Source organism: Ipomoea triloba, chromosome 3 (genome assembly GCF_003576645.1).
Source record: "Ipomoea triloba cultivar NCNSP0323 chromosome 3, ASM357664v1".
Taxonomy (NCBI): Eukaryota; Viridiplantae; Streptophyta; class Magnoliopsida; order Solanales; family Convolvulaceae; genus Ipomoea; species Ipomoea triloba.
In genome coordinates this window covers 23,474,068-23,494,198 of record NC_044918.1, presented here as the reverse complement: position 1 = coordinate 23,494,198, position 20,131 = coordinate 23,474,068, and the positions used below count along the sequence as shown (strand labels likewise).

Here is a 20,131-nt window from a genome sequence, read left to right as displayed (position 1 = left end):
GAAATTGAGAAATCCTAGAACATATATTTTAATTTAAATATAATTTAAATACATATATTTAATGAATTGAATAAAATAAATAGAATTTAGTGTACTAAAATAAAAAAAATTGAATAATCGTAAAACCCAATTCATAGCATAATGATAAGAAAAAAAGATAAAAAAATTTTAATGTCTAATACTAATGTAAAAAGAAGATATATAAACAACTCATTTATCTTAAATAAGTTAAAAGAGCATAATTTAAACAGTAAACTAAATGAAATACATAAGTAAAGACAATGGAACCAATTGGGTAAGCACACGGGATAAATACCTTTGTTGTTGGTTGTTACTTTTCTTTTATTGCCTATAACACATGACTTTGTTATTTTGGTGAGTTGATTATCTGTTTGGAAAATGAAAAAAAATGTAGCAAAACTAAATTAGAACGAAATTGTTACATAGACTAAAGGGTAATTAAAAATATAGGAATTATCATAAAAATATAGACTGACCTTGTGTTAGCTGACTTTTGGGTGTGTTGACAGAGAATACTTTGTTGGTAAAAATCACGTGCGGAGTGTTCTTAGTGAAATTAACATCACTTGAATTTGAAGGAACAAAAAGAGATGTTCGTGGCTCTTCATTTTCTAAGTCATAACGTGATAAAAAAACAAAGGTGATTAAAATAATATTTTTTTAAGAGGAATGCATGTCAAAACAGTTCCCCCAGATGACTTAAGATCTATTTTATAAGATGACTGCGATGCCATTCCTTCTTGGCGGTTCATGTATAACACCAGCTAAAATGTACTCTGCTCTTTCGGGTGACCCCCTTCCAGTATTAATAAAAAAAAATAATATTTTTTTTTGAAAGCAAAACACGAATCGATATAAGAGCCGAAATAATGTCGAGTGGGACAAAGTCCCAGTACAGAGAGTTTGCCTGAGTAACGGCTGAAGCAGCTAAAGTATGCGTAACTACATTATCGTTTCTAGGAACTAGCCTAACACGACACAGATCAAACATGGATATAGAACTCCTACAGGCATCGATGAACAGACCACCATAAGATAGGAAAGGATGATTTGTTGTTGACAGCGCCGCCGACAGATGCGAGCAGTCCGTGATCACCTCGACTCTTGCAACATTCCGGCTCCTAAGCCAACTCAGTACATGCTTACACGCTGCTGCCTCCGCCATGAAAGGAGAGAAACAGTGCTCGAGGGGGCCTGCACAAGCCGCAATAAACGATCCATCCGGTGCGATCAGTGCTGCCCCGTATGCTGCAGTACACGTACCGGTGTGGAAGGTGGCGTCGAAGTAGCAGGATGGTGGTGTCGGGCTCGGCAAAGCAGCAGCAGGTATTCTAGTGAGAGACGGAGCACTGTGCGCGTTCATGTGAGGTCCGTGGTGATGGACCTCTCTCCACGCCTGCAAGGTTGCGGACGCCCTTCGCATGACACCTCCCGGAGTAGGCAAACAGCCATCCCAGACCGCTGAGTTCCTCGCCCTCCATACGTGATATAGCACTGCTACAGCCAAGGCAACATCATCATCAGGCAAAGTAGACATTAATCTTGTGAACCATGGAATAAATGTGTCGCCAACTACATTAGAGATAGGTAATGTGGACTCAAAACTCGTTGGGAAAATTCACACCAAACAAGTGCATGCATTGCATCCTCATGAGCAACCCCACACATAGAGCATATTGGGTCAACATCCACCCTCTTCATAATCAGATTTGAGGTAACAGGGAGAATACCACCAAGAGCTTTCCATAAAAAAGTCTTCCACTTAGGAGAGACTTTTAATTTCCATAGTTTTATCCAATCACTGAAATCTCCCGGGTTACTTTGATAGTTGCCCACAATGGTTCTATAGCCACTCTTCACCGAATAACAACCTCTAGGGTCATCATGCCAGAACCAGGTATCCATATAGTTTGGTGAAATGGGGACCCTCATAATTCGTTCCATGTCAATCGGGGAGAAAATATCTCTTAAAATTTCATGGTCCCACGTGCAACCATCTTGACTCATCAAACCAGCCACCAACGAGCCACCTAAGTGGTTCGGCATTGGAGTATGAATCATGGGGGATGGATCATCAGGTAACCATGGGTGGCCCTATATCAAAGTAGACTTTCCATCCCCAATCCTGCGTCTTACACCATTACAGATAAGATCGTGTGCAGCCATAATACTACGCCAACAATAACTTGGTGTGCTTCCCACTGATGCCTCAATAAAAGAGGTTCTAGGGAAATACCTGGCCTTATAAACTCTTGCCACTAGAGAATGTGGCTTTGTTAGGAAACGCCAGGCTTGCTTACCTAGCATTGCCAAGTTGAAAGCACGTAAATCCTTGAAGCCTAAACCACCAAATTTCTTGGGAGCACATAACCTGTCCCAGACCTTCCAATGAATTCCTCTGTCACTTCCCGTTCCCCACCAGTAACGATTCATGGTCCTCTCTATTGATAAGCAAACATTCTCCGGGAGTAAGAAAACACTCATTGAGAAAGTAGGCATTACCTGAGCTACACTCTTCAACAAAACCTCCTTCCCAGCCTGCGAAAGCAGTTTATTATTCCACGAACCAATCCTCTGCCTAATCTTATCCTCAATATATGCAAATGCCGCCTTTTTATTTCTTCCCACAAAAGCTGGTAAACCCAGGTATTTCCCAAAGTTTGGGGCTTGATTCACGCCTAATTCAGCAGCAACCTCCTCTTGGTCGGCTTCAGATGTGTTCCTACTGAAGCAAACACTAGATTTATGGTAGTTTACCACCTGGCCTGACATAGCCTCGTATAGTCCCAAACAATGTCTAATCACCCCTGCTTCCTGCACATTTGCTCTGAAGAATAACAAGCTATCATCTGCAAAGAAAAGATGAGAAATAGGTGGGGCTCCCCTAGCTACCCTGCAACCATGTATTTGTCCCTCCAACTGAGCCTTCTATAGGAGTAGAGAAAGGCCCTCAGCACAAATAATAAATAGATACGGAGAAAGGGGGTCACCCTGTCTCAAACCCCTAGTAGGAACAACTTGACCGGCCGGAGCTCCATTAACCAGAATGTTATAAGAGACAGTAGTAACACAAAGCATAACCAAATTAACCCATCCTTCCGCGAATCCCAGGGATGTCAACATACTACGAAGGAAAGGCCACTCCATCCGGTCATAAGCCTTTGCCATATCCAACTTTAGAGCACCCCAACCCACCAACCCACACTGCTTCCTGTTCAAAAAATGGCCCACCTCTGCTGCTAATATGATGTTATTCGTGATAAGCCTATCAGGAACGAACGCACTCTAGGACTCTGAGATTATTCCGTCCAACAAAGGCTTCATCCTATTTGCCAATAGCTTAGCCATAACCTTGTAGACAACATTACACAGAGCTATTGGCCTCAGATCAGCAACCGTTTCAGGTACTAGCTTCTTAGGAATAAGCACAACATTGGTGTCATTTAGACCCTCAGGGAAAGGCAAGAATTTAGGCAATTAATCACGAACTCCGCAATATCCCCACCCACCACATCCCAATAGTGTTGGTAAAACCTCGGATTCATCCCATCAGGCCCAGGAGCTTTATTAGGGAACATTGAAAACAGAGTTACTTTAACATCTTCTATCTCAAAAGGGCGCATCAACAACTCATTATCATTTTGAGAGATTCGTGGGGTCATAGTACTAAAGAAATCCTCTACGGGGTCTGAGCCATTAGAAGTAAAAATATTCTGAAAATAACTCATAACAACAGCCTGCATAGGCTCACCCTCAACCCATACCCCATTATCATTCTTTAGTTTAGACAAAGTGTTCTTCTTTTATGAGCAGAGGCATACCTGTGATAGAATTTTGTATTTGCATCAGCCCCTTACAGCCAGTGTTGCTTGGCACGCTGCCTCCAAAAGACATCCTCCTAGGCTTCAAGGCGAGATAATTGCTCCTCAATACGCACAAATTCGGCTAGGGATATAGGATCTGTTAGGCCCCTCAATCGCTTTGTGCTCTGCGAAATAGTCTGATCTGCTCGCCAAACTTATGCAAGTGATCACCTCCCCACTTCTGTAGCCTCTCCCCACAGTGCTCTATGGCGCGGAGCAGCCCATCTGTTCTCCCCTCATTCCATGCATTCTCAACCACACTCCTACACCCCTCGTCAAGCAACCACGCCATCTCAAACTTAAACCGCCTGTGACTCCTACTCCACGTGATCCCAGAATTGAGAACACTCAAAAATAGTGCGGAATGGTCAGAAGAGCGGGTTAAAATGTTTTCCATGAAGGCCCACTACAACTGAGCCCTTCAACTGTCTGTTACCAGCACTTTGTCTAGCATCTCCTCCATCCAGTCCTCAGAGCCCCTGCCTCTCTCCCAGGTATGTTGATGGCCCCTTAACGGTAAGGGCATCAAACCACAGTCCTCCACAGCCTCCCCGCGTAAAAGGCTATCTGGGTGAGGGTTGCCTCCTCTCTTCTCGTGCTGGTACAATAGATCATTGAAATCCCCAATTATCACCCAGGGTAACGAGGACCTACCAGCTAAAGATCTGAGCAAATCCCAGGACTCCCCTCTTCTGCTACGCTTCGGGAATCCATAATAACAAGTCATACGCCACTTTAGTGAGCCCGCACAAGTCACTTCTACGTCGACATGATTCTTTGAGAAGCTCATAAGACTAGCCGAACAATTCTTCCGCCAAAACAAAGCTAAACCTCCACTCAATCCTACGTTATCAACATAAAACAAACCATCGAAACCAAGCTTGACATGGAAACGTTCTGCATGTATCCGCCCCACCTTGGTTTCCATCAAGAAAAGAAACTCGGGCTTCTTACGGGACATAATGTCCATTATCTCGCGAACTGTTCGTGGATTACCCAAGCCACGACAGTTCCAACTAACGATACTCATGATGACGGGCGGGACTGGGAACCAGTACCTGCCATATGCAAGTTTTTTGAAACCTCGGTCATAGTAACGTCACCACTCCCACTGCCTGGCCGCTTACTGCCGGACCCGTACCCTTCACACCAGCGTTTAGAGACAGCTACAATGCCTCGCTCCTCAATCTGTCTACTAGCCGGCTGCGCTGCCTCCACCCCGCCGCTACCGACCGCGTCCACCACCGACGGCGTCCCCGCAGTTCGCGGTGAACCCCCTAACGGCACCAACCACGGGTCGCCCACCGCTCCCGGCCCTCTTCCGACTCCAGCTCGAAGGTCAGCACTATAAGGGTAATGATCAACTGGCAACCCTGAGTCTCGTGCTTTCAAACAGAACTTGTACGAGTGCCCTAGGAACCCGCAGAAGAAACAAAAGGTATGCAACCTCTCATACTTGAATGTAACCCAATAGCACTGTTTGTCTCTTTTTACCATCCGCATACGCCTCTTGATTGGGCGTGCTATCGGAATGGCAACCCGCACACGGTAGAAAGATCGCCATGGAACCCCTGCAAACCTATCGTCACATCGAACAAAAGAACCCAGGAAGTTTCTAACCTGTTCCAAAACCTCGTCTGATGTATAGCCTAGCAGAAGATCGTGAACCTGAACCCACATATCTACCGCATCAAGCACGACATCGCTTGGGAGGACGCCATCATGCACTTGACGACAGACCAGCGTGTGGTTTTCAAATGACCAAGGTCCCTCCTGTATTACATGGTGCATGTCCGACTCATGGAAGAAAACAAAAAGGAACAGATTGGGTTGGAGTTCCGACACTTGAACGCCTTTGACTGGCTACCAAACAGAAGCCATTACCTGGCGCATATACTCAATCTTAATCAGCTTTTCAGTCAGAAAACGTCCAACAACCGTTCAAGCCTGCACGCCCTCCGTTTGGACAACCCTACGGTATCACCAATCGGCTCAAAGTCGACCGACTCATCCTCTAAGACCATGTCCGCCCAGCGCACCGTTACCGCCGCAACATCACCATCACCCGAGGCCATGCTAACGCTAGTTACCAGCAAACACAAAAACAACGATGAAAGAAAATTGATTACGCCGAAGATACGACGAGAAAAACCGGAAGGAAACTGCCGGAGAAACGAACGGAAGCACCGAAAACCCTAGACGAAAAGCTGGGAGGAGAGAAAAACTCTAGACTTGCTAGAGAGAAAAGCTAGCACAGTTTTCTAGTTGATTAAAATAATATAAATATACATATATTTGATGAATGGAAAAAAATAAATAGCATTTATGGTACTAACATTTTTTTTTTAAAAAAGCATAACATTATGAGAGAATAAATAAATAGATTAAAAATCCTAACACACAACATAAAAAATCTAAGTCATAACGTGATTAAAATAATATAAATATACATATATTTAATGACCTGGAAAAAAATAAATAGTATTTATGGTACTAAAATTTTTTTAAAAAAAAGCATAACATTATGAGAGAATAAATAAATAAATAGATTAGAAATCCTAACACACAACATAAAAAATCTAAGTCATAACGTGATTAAAATAATATAAATATACATATATTTAATGACCTGGAAAAAAAATAAATAGTATTTATGGTACTAAAATAAAAAAATAAAAAAAAGCATAACATCATGAGAGAATAAATAAATAGATTAAAAATCCTAACACACAACATAAAAAATCTAAGTCATAACGTGATAAAAAAAATTAAAGTTGATTAAAATAATATAAATATACATTATATTTAATGACATGGAAAAAATTAAATAGCATTTATGGTACTAAAATTTTTTTTAAAAAAAGCATAACATTATGAGAGAATAAATAAATAGATTAAAAATCCTAAAACACAACATAAAAAATTAATTAATGAATAGCAATGTAAGATAACATAGTAATTCAATCATATAATTTCAAGTAAATATAAACTCCTATTATTTAACAATCAATTATAGAAAAAGCAAAAGGACGTCATTTCAGACAGCACATTTCCACCATTTCATCACCTCGCGTCTCTCTCTCTAGAAAACTCCTTCTCAGTCTTCTGCTGTTGTTCTTGGTCTCTAATGGCGGAATCCTATCGCGAGTACACCATATTTGTACCAAGATAAGTATTCCTAACTCTATCCCTCTAATTTTGAACTGAAATCATCTAAATTTCTTCTCTTCTGGCTATCAGACTTTCGAACATTCGGGTAATTTATGCCATCGATCTTTGATTATAGCTACTGATTACAAATTAAACTATATTTTTTTTATTAAATTTGGTATTCATAGTCATATTTTACGGATCTGTGTAGTAATGCGTTCTGAAATCATTGAAGTTCGATCTAGGGTTATTTGAAGTTCTAATCGGGTGCATGTACAGTAAATAAACCTGCTCGAGGGTATACTATGATTGTGTACTGCTTTAATTTGTTAACCTATTTTTATCTAAAATTTGAACTATGTGTTTCTTATGTTGTGTTCTAACAGATGAAGCTACCAGCTAAAGCTACCAGCAAAAAAGTACAAAGAAAGATGAGTTCTTTATACTGTAGTTTAGGGTTATAAACAAAAATTTGAAGAATAGATAGTACACAACATGAGTAGAGGATAAATACCTTTGTTGTTGGTTGTTCCTCTACGTTTATTGCCTATAACACATGACTCTGTTAATTTCTTCATGTAATTATCTGCTGGAATCTGCCAGATTACTTGTGTTGGTTTCTTCTCTCTGTAAAATGGTTATACCTGGTATAGAAGAAGTTGATGGATGAAGTGTGTTTTAAAGCATGTGTTTCAATAAAATGATTACCTGTTTGAGATTTTAAATATTGATAAGTGTAATTTTCATTCAATGTTAAGAAGATAAACAGTTTTATGACTAAGTTTGTATTACTGTAAATGATTACCTGTTTGGGATTTTAAATATTGATAAGTGTAAATTTCATTCAATGTTAAGAAGACAAACAGTTTTATGCTCTAAGTTTGTATTACTGTAAATGATTACCTGTTTGGGATTTCAAATATTGATAAGCGTAATGTAGCAGATGTGCATTACTGTATTTGAAAAAATGAAAAAGAGCCATGTACATGTGTTTTAAGGTGCACTAAATGTATGATGTGATAGACTGAATTAGTATCTCTAAATTGCTTCAAAAATAGAATATATAAATGTAGGGTTATATAGAAGGATTAAAGGTAGGGAGTTAGATGCATAATTAGGGTGTTACTTTAATTGTTGTATTTTCTGTTAGCAAAAATATTCAAGAGAATGGAGATCACTGGAAGGACGCAGCATCAAGAGTAAAATTTTATCACTATATTCTTGGTAAGTTAGAAAAAAAATTTACCTTGTACTTTTAATTATTTAAATTTAGTCTAAGTGTTTAAAATGATAGCTGCTATTAACAAATAAAAATTTCTTCTTATTTAAGGAAACAATAGAATGTACATCACGTTATGACTTACAAAAAAAAACCAAATACTATTATAACTGCTATTAGATACATGTTCTAGGTAAACAAATAAAAAATAACTGCATGTTATACTGCCTAGAGCTCTGACTCTTCATAAGTAAGCACCTGTATTAAAAAAAAAAAAAACAGAAGCAAGTAATGGGAGTATTAAGCAATTAATAGTTGAAAAAAACATCTATTTTAAAATGAGAGTTCAACTCTCCAAAAAATGCAGTTATACTACATAAAGTCTAACAGCAACTAATGCACTATTCAAGTGCATATTGTCCACATTAGGCAATCTCATTGTTCAGAAACCATAAACACACAAACATATAATCCAATAGGTTTGCATGTCCCATCAATTCTTTTCCTGCTTGATCACAACTGACCTAGACTTCTTCAAATTCTGACTTGATGAGAATTGGTCAAGTAGGCATCTCTTAATAGCACCTGTGTCAACTTCATCTTGAGCTTTTCCACACCTTTTAGCTTTAAGTCAGGTTGCATTGAAGGACTTATAGCCTCATCACCTTATTCGCTTTCCTGTACATGTAAAAAAAATAGTACTTATAGGTCATCTGCTTAGTTAGTAAAAACTTGTTATGTAATTAATCTACTTAGATTTCTAGGTCATCTGCTTAGATAAAGTAATTTACATCAGATTCTAGGTCATCTGCTTCTTCTTCAACCATCCTAGATAATTCATCATGATCATCCACCATGGATGGACAGTACTGAGCTTCCAATTTCTCATCATGCATAACACTTAACACTGATATGGGCTTTGTTGGGTTCCTAATATGTTCATTCTTGAGATTGATTCTAAACACCATACATTTGTTCCTCAGCTGATCAAACTCAGTTGGAACATGCATCTTAGCCTGTGAAACACAAATAGTTAGTATAATTTAAACAGTTAGTAGGAATTGATTTTTAGTGAGTTTAATAAAAAAAATTACCATAGAATACTTGGTTTTCAAATCATAGGCAGAAATGCCCAAAAGGTCAAAACAGTCTTTCTCCCACAATAAAAAAGGTGCATCACTTGTTTTGTCTAGAACCCTAACAACTACTCTGTATCTCACATTCCCTTCTACCCAATTAGTCTTGCATGTTTCACAATAGTAGTAAGTCTCTGTAAAAATAAGGGATTTAAAGCAGCCTGGTTTTCTCCAAGAGTTATAGAACCATTTCTTTCCACTCTCAATTGATACAATGGTACCTGGGACACAATAATAGCCTTCCTACAAAGTTTAATTACATAAAAATCAAGTTAGGTGTAACAAAGTAGTTAATGAATTAGTTTGTACTTAATTTGTTGTGTACAAATCTGATTGTGCTTACCTCAGCCCTTTCATACAAATCTCTGATTGTGCTGACAACCATAGGAGATTGGGAATTATTAGCACTGTGACCATAAGACACCATTGAAATACTTCTGATTGGGCTACAATTAGCCTTCAAACTGTTAAATGAAATCATTACATGTTATTTTAGATATTTTAGATATAACAAAGATAAAAACTGGTCTTAGGGGATTGAGATTACCTATTTCTGAAATCTGCAAACTCTTGGCAGTCCAAATTGAATAAAACTTTTGTAGCAGTGTATGAGCTTGAAATCCTGACCTCACCTAAAAAAAATACATAAATAATCAGTAAAAATAAACAGTGGAACTAATCTGATTGATATTTTGATTTATGATGGCAGTGAAGTGAACTCACTGTCAACCACCTTGGCACAACAAAGTTGGAGCAAAATGATCAAAAGGCCATCCACATGGTTATTGAAAAATGGCATAACGGCAGGTACATGTTCATCCCATAATGTACATTTTATTCGATTTCTCCTAAGTAAACAGGAACAGTGTAGTAAAACAGTGTAAAGCATGAAAAAAAAAAAACAAACATGAAATCATCTAGACTGTCTAAGTAATTCAAAAACTTACTTTGAGTCTTCAATCAAAAAATCAACCAACTGTGTGGGCAAACCAGCAATAACCTTATCCTTAGGAGAATAGAACTCAACTACTCTACCAATAACATCTAGAATGAAATATAGATGTGTTGAGAAGTATGATGTATATGGAAAAAAAAATGAAAATGCAAACAGCTTACCAATCAACTGCTTCTCTTTAACTTTTCTAGCCAATAAGTCCTCAATAGGTTTAATACGAAATAAAAGGCTTGGAAAACCTTTTCTCCTATGTCTCTCAATAGTTGTGTAGTGATTAAACTTCATCATGTATTTATGTTGTGTAGTTTTATATTGGTAGTAGTAAGATATATACGGCCACAAAGTTTTTGACAGCATAAACTTTACCTTCTTTTAGCAAATTTGAAAATTGGTATATAAAATCAGCATGTATACTTGCATGAACATAGGTGCCCTACAAAAATACAAAAAAAAAACAAAAAAAAAAACTCAAACATTACTAACTATTAGCAGTTTATAGTAACTATTAGCAGTTTAACAGGAAGCAGGTATGGTGTGGAAATTACCTCAACGTCATGGAAAAGACATTATTGACTCTTGATAGCAGATTTGTTCCTACCTTCAGTTACAATGTAAGTACGAATCAATCTCAATCGAATTGCTTTGCTGTAGGATTGAGGGGAAATGTTTTTTGCTAAGACATACAACATTAACATTTTTTTGCAAGGTAGGAAAAACGGGCAACAGAAGGAATACGTAGCAAAGATTGAAGGAAGGTGTTCCATTTTATAGAAGGTTTTGGGGTCTGAAGTCTTACCATAAGATGCAACCTATCAAGACACCGGATAACGAAACGCCATGGTGATTAATATGCATGCCTGCATTTTGAAATTCGAAATCCTAATGATATGATTAGGGTTTATGTAATGTATGTGATGTATGTAATATTAATATGGTATTTATGTAGTTTGAGCCTGATGGATTGCCTTGATATATAAGAGCTGTAATTTATTTATAACAACTTTTCATAAATTGGGAAGCCGAAAAGATGGTAGTATTTAAGTCAAACTTAAATACTAACTGATACTAATTGATTGATACTAATTGATTAACGCTGAATTTGTCTCAAACGACGTACGTTAACATGAGCGGGAAAATACAACCAAATCGTAAAGCCAAAACGGCGTAGTTTCAAATGAGCGGGAAAATGAAGTCATTTGATTGGCCAAAATCTTATGGCTTTATTAGATAGAAGGATGTTTGAAAAAAAAAAAAAGCTTTGATAATTTAATATTAAATATTGGTTAATATACTACTCCTTACTTTTTATGTAATTCTATTAGCTAATATTAAATTTTATTTTTTTGAAAAAATATATTCCATCTAAATCTCTTTTTATGTATAGTAAAATTTTTCATTGATTAGGGTTGTATTCAATTTGAATTTGATTGACTTTTAAAAACTTTAAATCCTCGTTACTTTAGAAAATTGTTCTTTGTTTTTTTTTTTTTTTATTTTAATTTTTGAAAACCAAACCACAAAACTTTGGGTGTATTTGGTTGACGGGTTTTAGTATAAGGTATAGGTATCAAAGTGATTGTTATTGTTTGGTTGACAAGTTTTTAGAGTACTACTATGGGTTTGGAATACCTCGTTAATTGAAAAACTCATACCCTTATTAAATAAGGGTTTCATTTCCCTTCCTCCTTTCTTCCCCAACTATTAATAATCATTCTTATTCCACCTTACTACCAAACATGCAAAATACTTTCACCAAAACCCATTACGCTTACCAAGTATTTGATACTCATACCGATTCCGATTCCCGTGTGCGAACCAAACACACCATTTCATTAATTTACTAAGTCATTACATAACGCATCAGGAACAAAAGAAGGACTGGAATCTAACCAAATCCGACTATATGATCTCAAACTAGCATCCGTAGCTAAAAGATGAGACACACCATTAGCGGAACGCTTGGCAAAACAAATATTAACAATTAAAAAGAAGAAAGGAGACTAGTAATATTATTTAAAATCATACCAAAAGGTGAATGATTCACATCATGCAGCCGAGACACGACAAGCTGAGCATTCGTTTCCACGAGAATATTATCATAATTCCGAGTCTTGAGGCAACTTAGAGCCTCCTGGATTGCCAGCCCCTCAGCTTTCTTAGGTAGAACCACCCCATCTTTAGCTAAAGCCCTAGCCACAACACAGCATTCGTTGTAGTCTCAAAGAACCCATCCTACGCCAAACATATTTGTATCATGATGGGTTGCAGCATCAACATTCATCTTCAAAAAACCCCCCCGGACATTGCCAACTGGAAACCCCCTCGTTACACACCACATCACCCGTGTCACTCTTGTCTATACACCGCCTCCATTCACGAAGAAACCCCAACACATGCCGCACATTCTCCCTCAGATTTGTACCCCCACCTTCCCAAACACGTTTGTTACGTGCATCCCAAATTCCCCAACACACCATAGCAAAGTGGCACGCCTCTCTTTCCCCCCAGCATGTGAAACTCCTCCATCAACCAACGCCATAACCCTCCTTCGTCAACCCCAGTCCAGTCCCACACATACCTAGCATAATCACAAGAGAAAAGACATGGGCAACAGTTTCAAAATGAGTTCCACACATAGCACAAATATGATCACAATTAACACTTTTAGAATGTAGAGCTACTTTTGTAAGAATAGAATGAGAACACAGACTCCAAAAGAAACACTTGACTTTTGGAGGAAAAAAATAATTCCATATAATAGCCCAAGAACAACCATCACCCACCTATAACAACAACAACAAAAAAAAAACCATCACTCACCCTCTCCCTAACCAACAACTGGTATGCACTCTTAAACGTATACCTCCCATCTCCATCCCCAACCCAAAAAGAAGAATCTATACTTTGACTCAAAGAAATAGGAACTCTATGTAGTGACTCTCCCATATGGAAGGTCATGAGATCGAGCCTCAGTGGAGATGATATTGACTCTTTGTGCTTTAACAGGTTGAGAAAGTATAGATGAACAGATACTACAATGTAATAGGGTCAATTGTATTCAAAAAAAAAAAGAAGAAGAAATAGAAACTCTAAGAATCAAAGATTGATCTCGTGGTGAGAAAATATCATTAAGCAACTCAGTGTCCCAAGCATTATGATCAACATTCATAAGGGAGTTAACAGTAACATGTTGCAGTTGCACACAAGGTAGAGTTTTAACATAAGGATTATCAAGTGAAGGGAGCCACGGGTTGCCCCAAATAGCAATACTCCTACCATCCCCTACCTTCTACCTCACACCCCTTCGAAGCATAGCCTAAGCCTCCCACACACTTTTCCAAACATATGACGGGTTACTACCTAAAGAGGCATCATGGAAAGAATAATGAGAATAATATTTAGCTTTTAACACTCGAGCCACAAAAGAGTCAGACCTCATCAACAACTACCACCCCTGCTTACCTAGGAGAACCACATTCATCTCATGCATTCTACGAAACCCCAACCCACCAAAAAGAATTAAAAGTCCGCTCCAAATCATAACAAATACCCTTTTGGATAAGGAAAACCTGCATAGCATAGTTAGGGATAGTTTGGAAGGCCGTTTTAAGCATAATCTCCCGAGCTGCTCTAGGCATATAACGATTTGTTCAAGCACCAATCGCAGTCTTAATCCTCTCCTTAATCCACCCCAAGATATCATTCTTTCATCTACCGACTAGCCCCGGTAATCCTGAATATTGCCCCCCAAGGTTTGTACACCGAACGCCGAACTTAGCACACACAACCTCCCTATCTCGCCACCCCACATTCTTCCCAAAGCTAACCTAAGACTTGATAAAATTCACAACCTGGCTCGAAGCCACCCCAAACTTACCTAATACATCCTTGATTACCCTAGCTTCTCTATAATTTGCCTTAAAAAATAGAATGAGATCATTAGCAAAACAGAGATGAATCACAAAGGGAGCCCCTACAACATAAAGGGTCCCCTTGCCTAAAGCCCCGACTAGAATGAATAGGACCCCACTCTTCTCCCTCAATAAGGGCACGATACTACACCGTCAAGACACACTCCATAACCAAAGAAACCCACCTACAACTAAACCCCATCCTCAACATAACACTCTAAAAAAACCCCACTCAACCCTACCATATGCCTTACTCATATCGAGCTTTAGAGCCGCATAATGATTCCCCCTACTCCCACTTTGCCTATTTAAAAAATTATTCAACTCATATGCCAACAAAACATTATCAACAATAGACCTACCCGGAATAAAAGCACTACGTGATTCCCCAATTATATCCCCCCAGAATACCTTTCAACCGGTTAGCCATAAACTTAACAACAACCATGTACAGGACATTACACAAAGCTATTGGCCGAAGGTCTCCCATAGTCTCCGGGTGCTGCTTTTTAGGAATGAGTACTATATGAGTTTTATAAACCTCCTCCGGTAAACTACCCGGATCACTCTCCTACAAAAAGAAACAACTTCCTCACCCACAATATCCCAATATTCCTGATAAAACTCCAAGTTAAACCCATCAGGACCCGGTGATTTTTTAGAAAACATAGAGAACATTGCATCCCGAACCTCCCCCACCATCACCATAGTAGTTGAACACTCATTTTGTTGATTACTAACCCTCCCCTGAATAGCACATAACACCTCCTCACACTCCCTAGGAACATATTGGAAAATATGCTCAAAGTAATAAACCACTACCCCTCCAATCCCCTGCCTATCTGACACCCACTCCTCAGCCGAATTCCGAAGACTTCAATCGTGTTATGACTACGTCTAGCCCGAACTTGATTATGGAAATACCGGGTATTCCTATCACCATCCCAGAGCAAAAAATGCTTAGCTCGCTGCTTCCAAAACCTATTCTCAACTTCCAACAACCCCACATATTTACGCTGGGCAGCTTCAAATTCACCCAAACCCCTAGCATCCCTTCTAACCCGCAAACTCTCCATCCGCGCTCTACAATGCTCAATATCCCGAAGAAATTCTTGTTTCCGCCGGCCTCCCCAATCCCTCAGACTCACCCCACACTGCCAAACCTTGTCAGAATACTCTCTCCCTCCGTATCCAACCAAACCCGACTTACCCTCAACCTACAATCCACCTCCCGCACCCAATTTTGTTCAAACTGGAAGCCACATCGCCGCCCCCACCTTTCAACGCTAACTGGAACAAAAACAAGAGGTAAGTAGTCACTTCCTCCATACTGGACCGACGACGTCGACACCCCCGTAAACAAATCCCCCCAACTAGTAGAGGCAGGAATATGATCAAGCTTCTCTTGTACCCAATTAACCGAACATTGCCTTTGTTATTAGTATGTTAGGGCAGTACATGCAAAATCCAGGTATGGACCATTGGGGAGCTATAAAGAGAGTTCTGAGGTATCTAAAAGGTACTAAAGACTTCAAGATGGGTTTTAGGCAGAAGAACATCCTGAATGTTGTTGGTTATTCTGATGCGGATTTTGTTGGTTGTGTTGATTCTCAGAGATCAACCTCTGGGTACGCCTTTATTATAACCGGTGGGGCTATCTCATGGAAAAGTGTTAAACAATCCTTAATAACTACTTCTACCATGGAAGTCGAGTTTGTTTCCTGTTTCGAGGCTACTTCGCAAGGTGTATGGCTCAAGAATTTCAACTCCAGGCTTAGAATTGTGGATTCTATATCTAGGCCAATGAAAGTCTATTGTGACAACCCTGCTACTGTCTTCCTAGCTAATAAGAATGAAAAAAGTGGGAGTTGTAGCAAGCATATCGATAGTATGTTCTTAGCCATTAGAGAGCATGTTAAACATAAAGTAGTTGTTATTGAACACATTAGCATAGAGTTGTTGTTAGTAGATCATTTGACTAAAGGCATGTCTCCATTTAAATTCAAGGATCTTGTTGAAAAGATGGAACTTTCGCCCACTTTATAATTTTGTATATACATTCAGTTCAATCTAATGAAATTCTTTTACACTTCAAACACTTTAGAAATTTTCTTTTGAGTGTGTACACTTTTAGTTTTATCACATTAAAGAAAATACTTCAGTAGACTTGAAATGAACATATGGTTTGTTTCATTAAATTTTATTACCTAAGTACTCGAAGGCAATTTGCATTTGATCATAACGAATACTACTCGCGCTAATGGGGACATGTCCTTATGGTTGGTGCCATCTTGTTCTTGGGGTTTCATGTTTGCACCAAGTGGGAGAATGCAACATTTTCCCTTATATTATTATTATTAAGATTATTATTATAATAATAATATTAAGTATTTTTTATGTGGTGCAAATTATTTAGGTTGACTAAGTATTGGCATTTAATCAGCATTAGGTAATTGGTTACCTACATTGATGGGATGTAGACTCCTAAGTCCTCTCACTGCTCAGTTCACAACTTATACACCATCTAGAGCACTGAGAAAAGTGAGAGAAACACTTCCTTGTTCACGGTGATTTCATAGTAACCCAAGGATCTCATCTTCAACAGACGAAGGACACAAGCAATCACGACTTGAAGTTGTGGCTGGAGGTTAGTAGGGTTTACATTTACTGCCACATATTAAATGTTCAATGTGGATTATGTGCTTATAAAGTGCTCAAATACACTTATTTCCATTAGCTATTTCGTATCAATTTGGTTTATTTCTTGTTTAGATTGATTGAATTTGATACTTAGTTCTTTTGGTTTTTAGGTATTTCTATGTAAAAATGGCAAAAGAAGACGATCTTGACATGCTAGAACATTTTAGCCAAAACTTTGTAATACGATATCCAATTGATGTCATTCAAGTGTCAATGGAAAGCTAAAGAAGCCCTCTACAATTTTTATGTTGAGCACTTTAAGAGATTCGGGATGTATTGATGCCAGAAGATCCTGATGCGCGCTGAGGAACCTGTCCTACAACATGTCAATAGTGTTTTGATCAAATCTCCCTCACATGAAGTTCAATCAAGGTGATTCAAGTGGTTATGGAAAGTTAAGAGTTGAGAGTTCCATACAACTTTCATGTTTTAAGTTTTCTAAGATTCAGGGCAAAATAAACCCAAAATTAGGCCGAAGTTCAACGTGCCTAGATGACACGATAGTGACACGCCCATGTCACCTAGGTGGCTTTATTGAGGCCGAAATGGACACGGCCGTGTCACGGGCCTTATTAGACACGAACAAGTGTATTTAAGGCCATTTTGAAATCTTTTGAAAGATTTTTGTTTTTTACCCTAGACTTCAAGAAACGTTCGAAGGCACTCTTGGGGCTTCAACCGCTTTCCAAAGACATCTTTACATCTTGGGGAAACTTGGAATCGAGATTTATTCACTAATTAAAGGGATTTTCCTATGTTCTTCGTTTCTTTTCTTGTTTCTTTAATTTCTTCCACGTTTGCCTCAATGATTATAGGCTAAACGATGTAGTGCTTGGATATATATGGTACAGTGAACCCTAAACTGAGACCATGTTCTTAATTGTTTCTTGCTAATTTATAATTGTTTGTCCTTTGACTAAATTGTGTTTCTTTGTTGTTCTTGAATCAATATTTGTCGGCTTATTGGGTTCTTGATTCGTGCATGAACTTTGCGATATAGATATCCTTAGTTAATATAGATCTCACACAATTGGAAGAAGGGGAATGCAACCCTAGAGATAGGAATGTAGGATGGCATTAATCTTCTGTGTTCGAGCCAACTCGTTCAGGAACTCACAAAGCGTGAATGCAATCCTTAGAGAGAATTTGATTTAGAAGGGATTCTAATTAATGAGCATAGGGTTAGTTGTTAATAGTTTTGAGAAAGATATTAGCAAGAAATAAGAAGTCTCGCAGTCTTAGATCCAGTTGATTCCCTCATAATATAATTTAATTAAAGGGATTCATAAAAAAAATGAGCTGGGTAGGGGAGGGGGTCGTCGAACTAGGTATATATAATTGAATGACTATTAAGCCAACCCTTGTAGAAGTTTCGATGCTTGGGTCCAGTTGATTCCCTCATAATAAAACAACAGATAGTACTAATACTTGTAGTCCACAAAGTTGTGTAGACCACAATCCACACAAAATATATTATTCTAAATATAATGTTATTTTTAATCATAATCTACACAATTATGTGAATAATTTCACCCATTACTTGCCCATCCTATTTGAGAATCGGATGGACAAGTTTATTTTTGTGGAGCCTTGAGGCTCTCCTTTTATAGGAGCCTAAAGGCTCCACACCCACTTTAACCACCAATGTGGGAAAAGTGGGTGGTTATTCTCTTTCTTTCTTTTTTTTTTTTATTATATAATTATTATAATTATATTATGAAATATTTGTATGCCTTTATAGGTCATTTATCATATTAATCGATAATATCAAACCGTTAATTCTACTAAACGTTTTTTACAAATTACTTATACAATTTAATGGTCAAATCCGCTATCTGTCAATTGTCAAACAAGATCAAAATGAAATATACAAAATTTAAAATAAAATGTATACCTCTACTGATACATAAAAAGAGACAAAAATCAATGAGATAATTTGGATTTGCACATATTATAAACGCATACGCACCTTGCAATTTCATAAACAATCTGCTTAATAACTATTTTGACTGATGGATTAAAACTCTAGATTACTTTCAATTCGATGAAATTTAATTAAATTTGAGACTAAATTTTTTTCTCTTTTAAAATACAATAGAGAAGAAAAGACAAGAAATTAAAAACTACAGAAACAAGATGACACAACTCTAACAAAATTCAAGGCCAACAGTCTATGAATACCATCCAAAAGGTCGTCATAGAAGTCACGAGCTGCTATATACATTTTTACTGCTAAGAATGGTTGTAATAATAATATCAAAACAGCTGAAATATTTACAGTTGTAATTAAAATGGAGGACCAAATTAGCACTTTAATTAATTTCACAATAGCAACAAACTGGTCCCTTCTTTTCGTTTAATGTTATGTCTGCCTCTTCCATATATAAACTCCATCCCTCTGCCAGTAACACTCTGGCAATCACTAAAATCAAATAACAATTTTTTTTTTTTTGAGTTGAAACGATAATTATAATGATATAAGAAAAAATTACTGTTTTGGTTTTCAGTTTTTCAACTATTAATTTAGTCCTTAATTTTTAATTTATAAATTTCATCAATTAAATCCCTTAGCCACTATTTTGTCAGTCAACCGTTAGTTATCATAAGGGATTTAATTGACGAAATTTAAAACAATTGGATGGTCAATTCGTCCAAATTGAGAATTAGGGATTAAATTGACAGTTACAAAATAATTGAGAGACTAAAACAATGATTTTCCCATGATATAATTATAATCGCTATTTCATGAGATAAAAGTTCATGAATAACCAATATCAAACTCCTCTCAAAATGATTATGAGAGTGTTTGGCAAATAGCTATTAGCGGGTTTGACTACTTATAGCATTAGCTAGTTGTAGAAAGATGTTTGGTAAATTAGTTGTTAGCTGATAACTAATTACATGCAAAATGATCCGTTTGGTTCACAGAATCTTAGATTACCCTAGGTAATAGGATTACTTCCGGGAAGGTAATGTGAGATTGTGGGAACGTAGCATTACCTTATGTGTTTGGTTTGGATTGTGGAATATAATATTACTGTGTTTGATTAAGGGTTATATTTTAGGTTATATTGATCAATTTACTATAATGTCCCCAATAATATATATATATATATATATATATATATATATATATATATATATATATATATATATATATATATATATATATATAT

The 20,131-nt window shown here is 37.6% G+C and overlaps 2 protein-coding genes across 2 annotated transcripts; both read right to left on the bottom strand.

Annotated features, from left to right (window-relative positions):
* Positions 1-4,910: 4,910 nt before the first annotated feature.
* On the bottom strand, positions 4,911-5,675 carry LOC116013092. Its single transcript, XM_031252751.1, has one exon. The coding sequence runs from the start codon at positions 5,673-5,675 to the stop codon at positions 4,911-4,913; it is 765 nt and encodes a 254-aa protein (XP_031108611.1).
* Positions 5,676-8,919: 3,244 nt separating this feature from the next.
* LOC116013091 lies at positions 8,920-15,331 on the bottom strand. The gene is made up of 10 exons (XM_031252750.1): positions 15,180-15,331; positions 14,946-15,033; positions 14,667-14,826; positions 10,337-10,433; positions 10,113-10,237; positions 9,937-10,021; positions 9,733-9,853; positions 9,348-9,632; positions 9,045-9,269; positions 8,920-8,931 (listed from the first exon to the last, which is right to left on the bottom strand). Exons 1-10 carry the CDS (start codon positions 15,329-15,331, stop codon positions 8,920-8,922), a joined length of 1,350 nt encoding a protein of 449 aa, XP_031108610.1.
* Between the last annotated feature and the right edge of the window lie 4,800 nt (positions 15,332-20,131).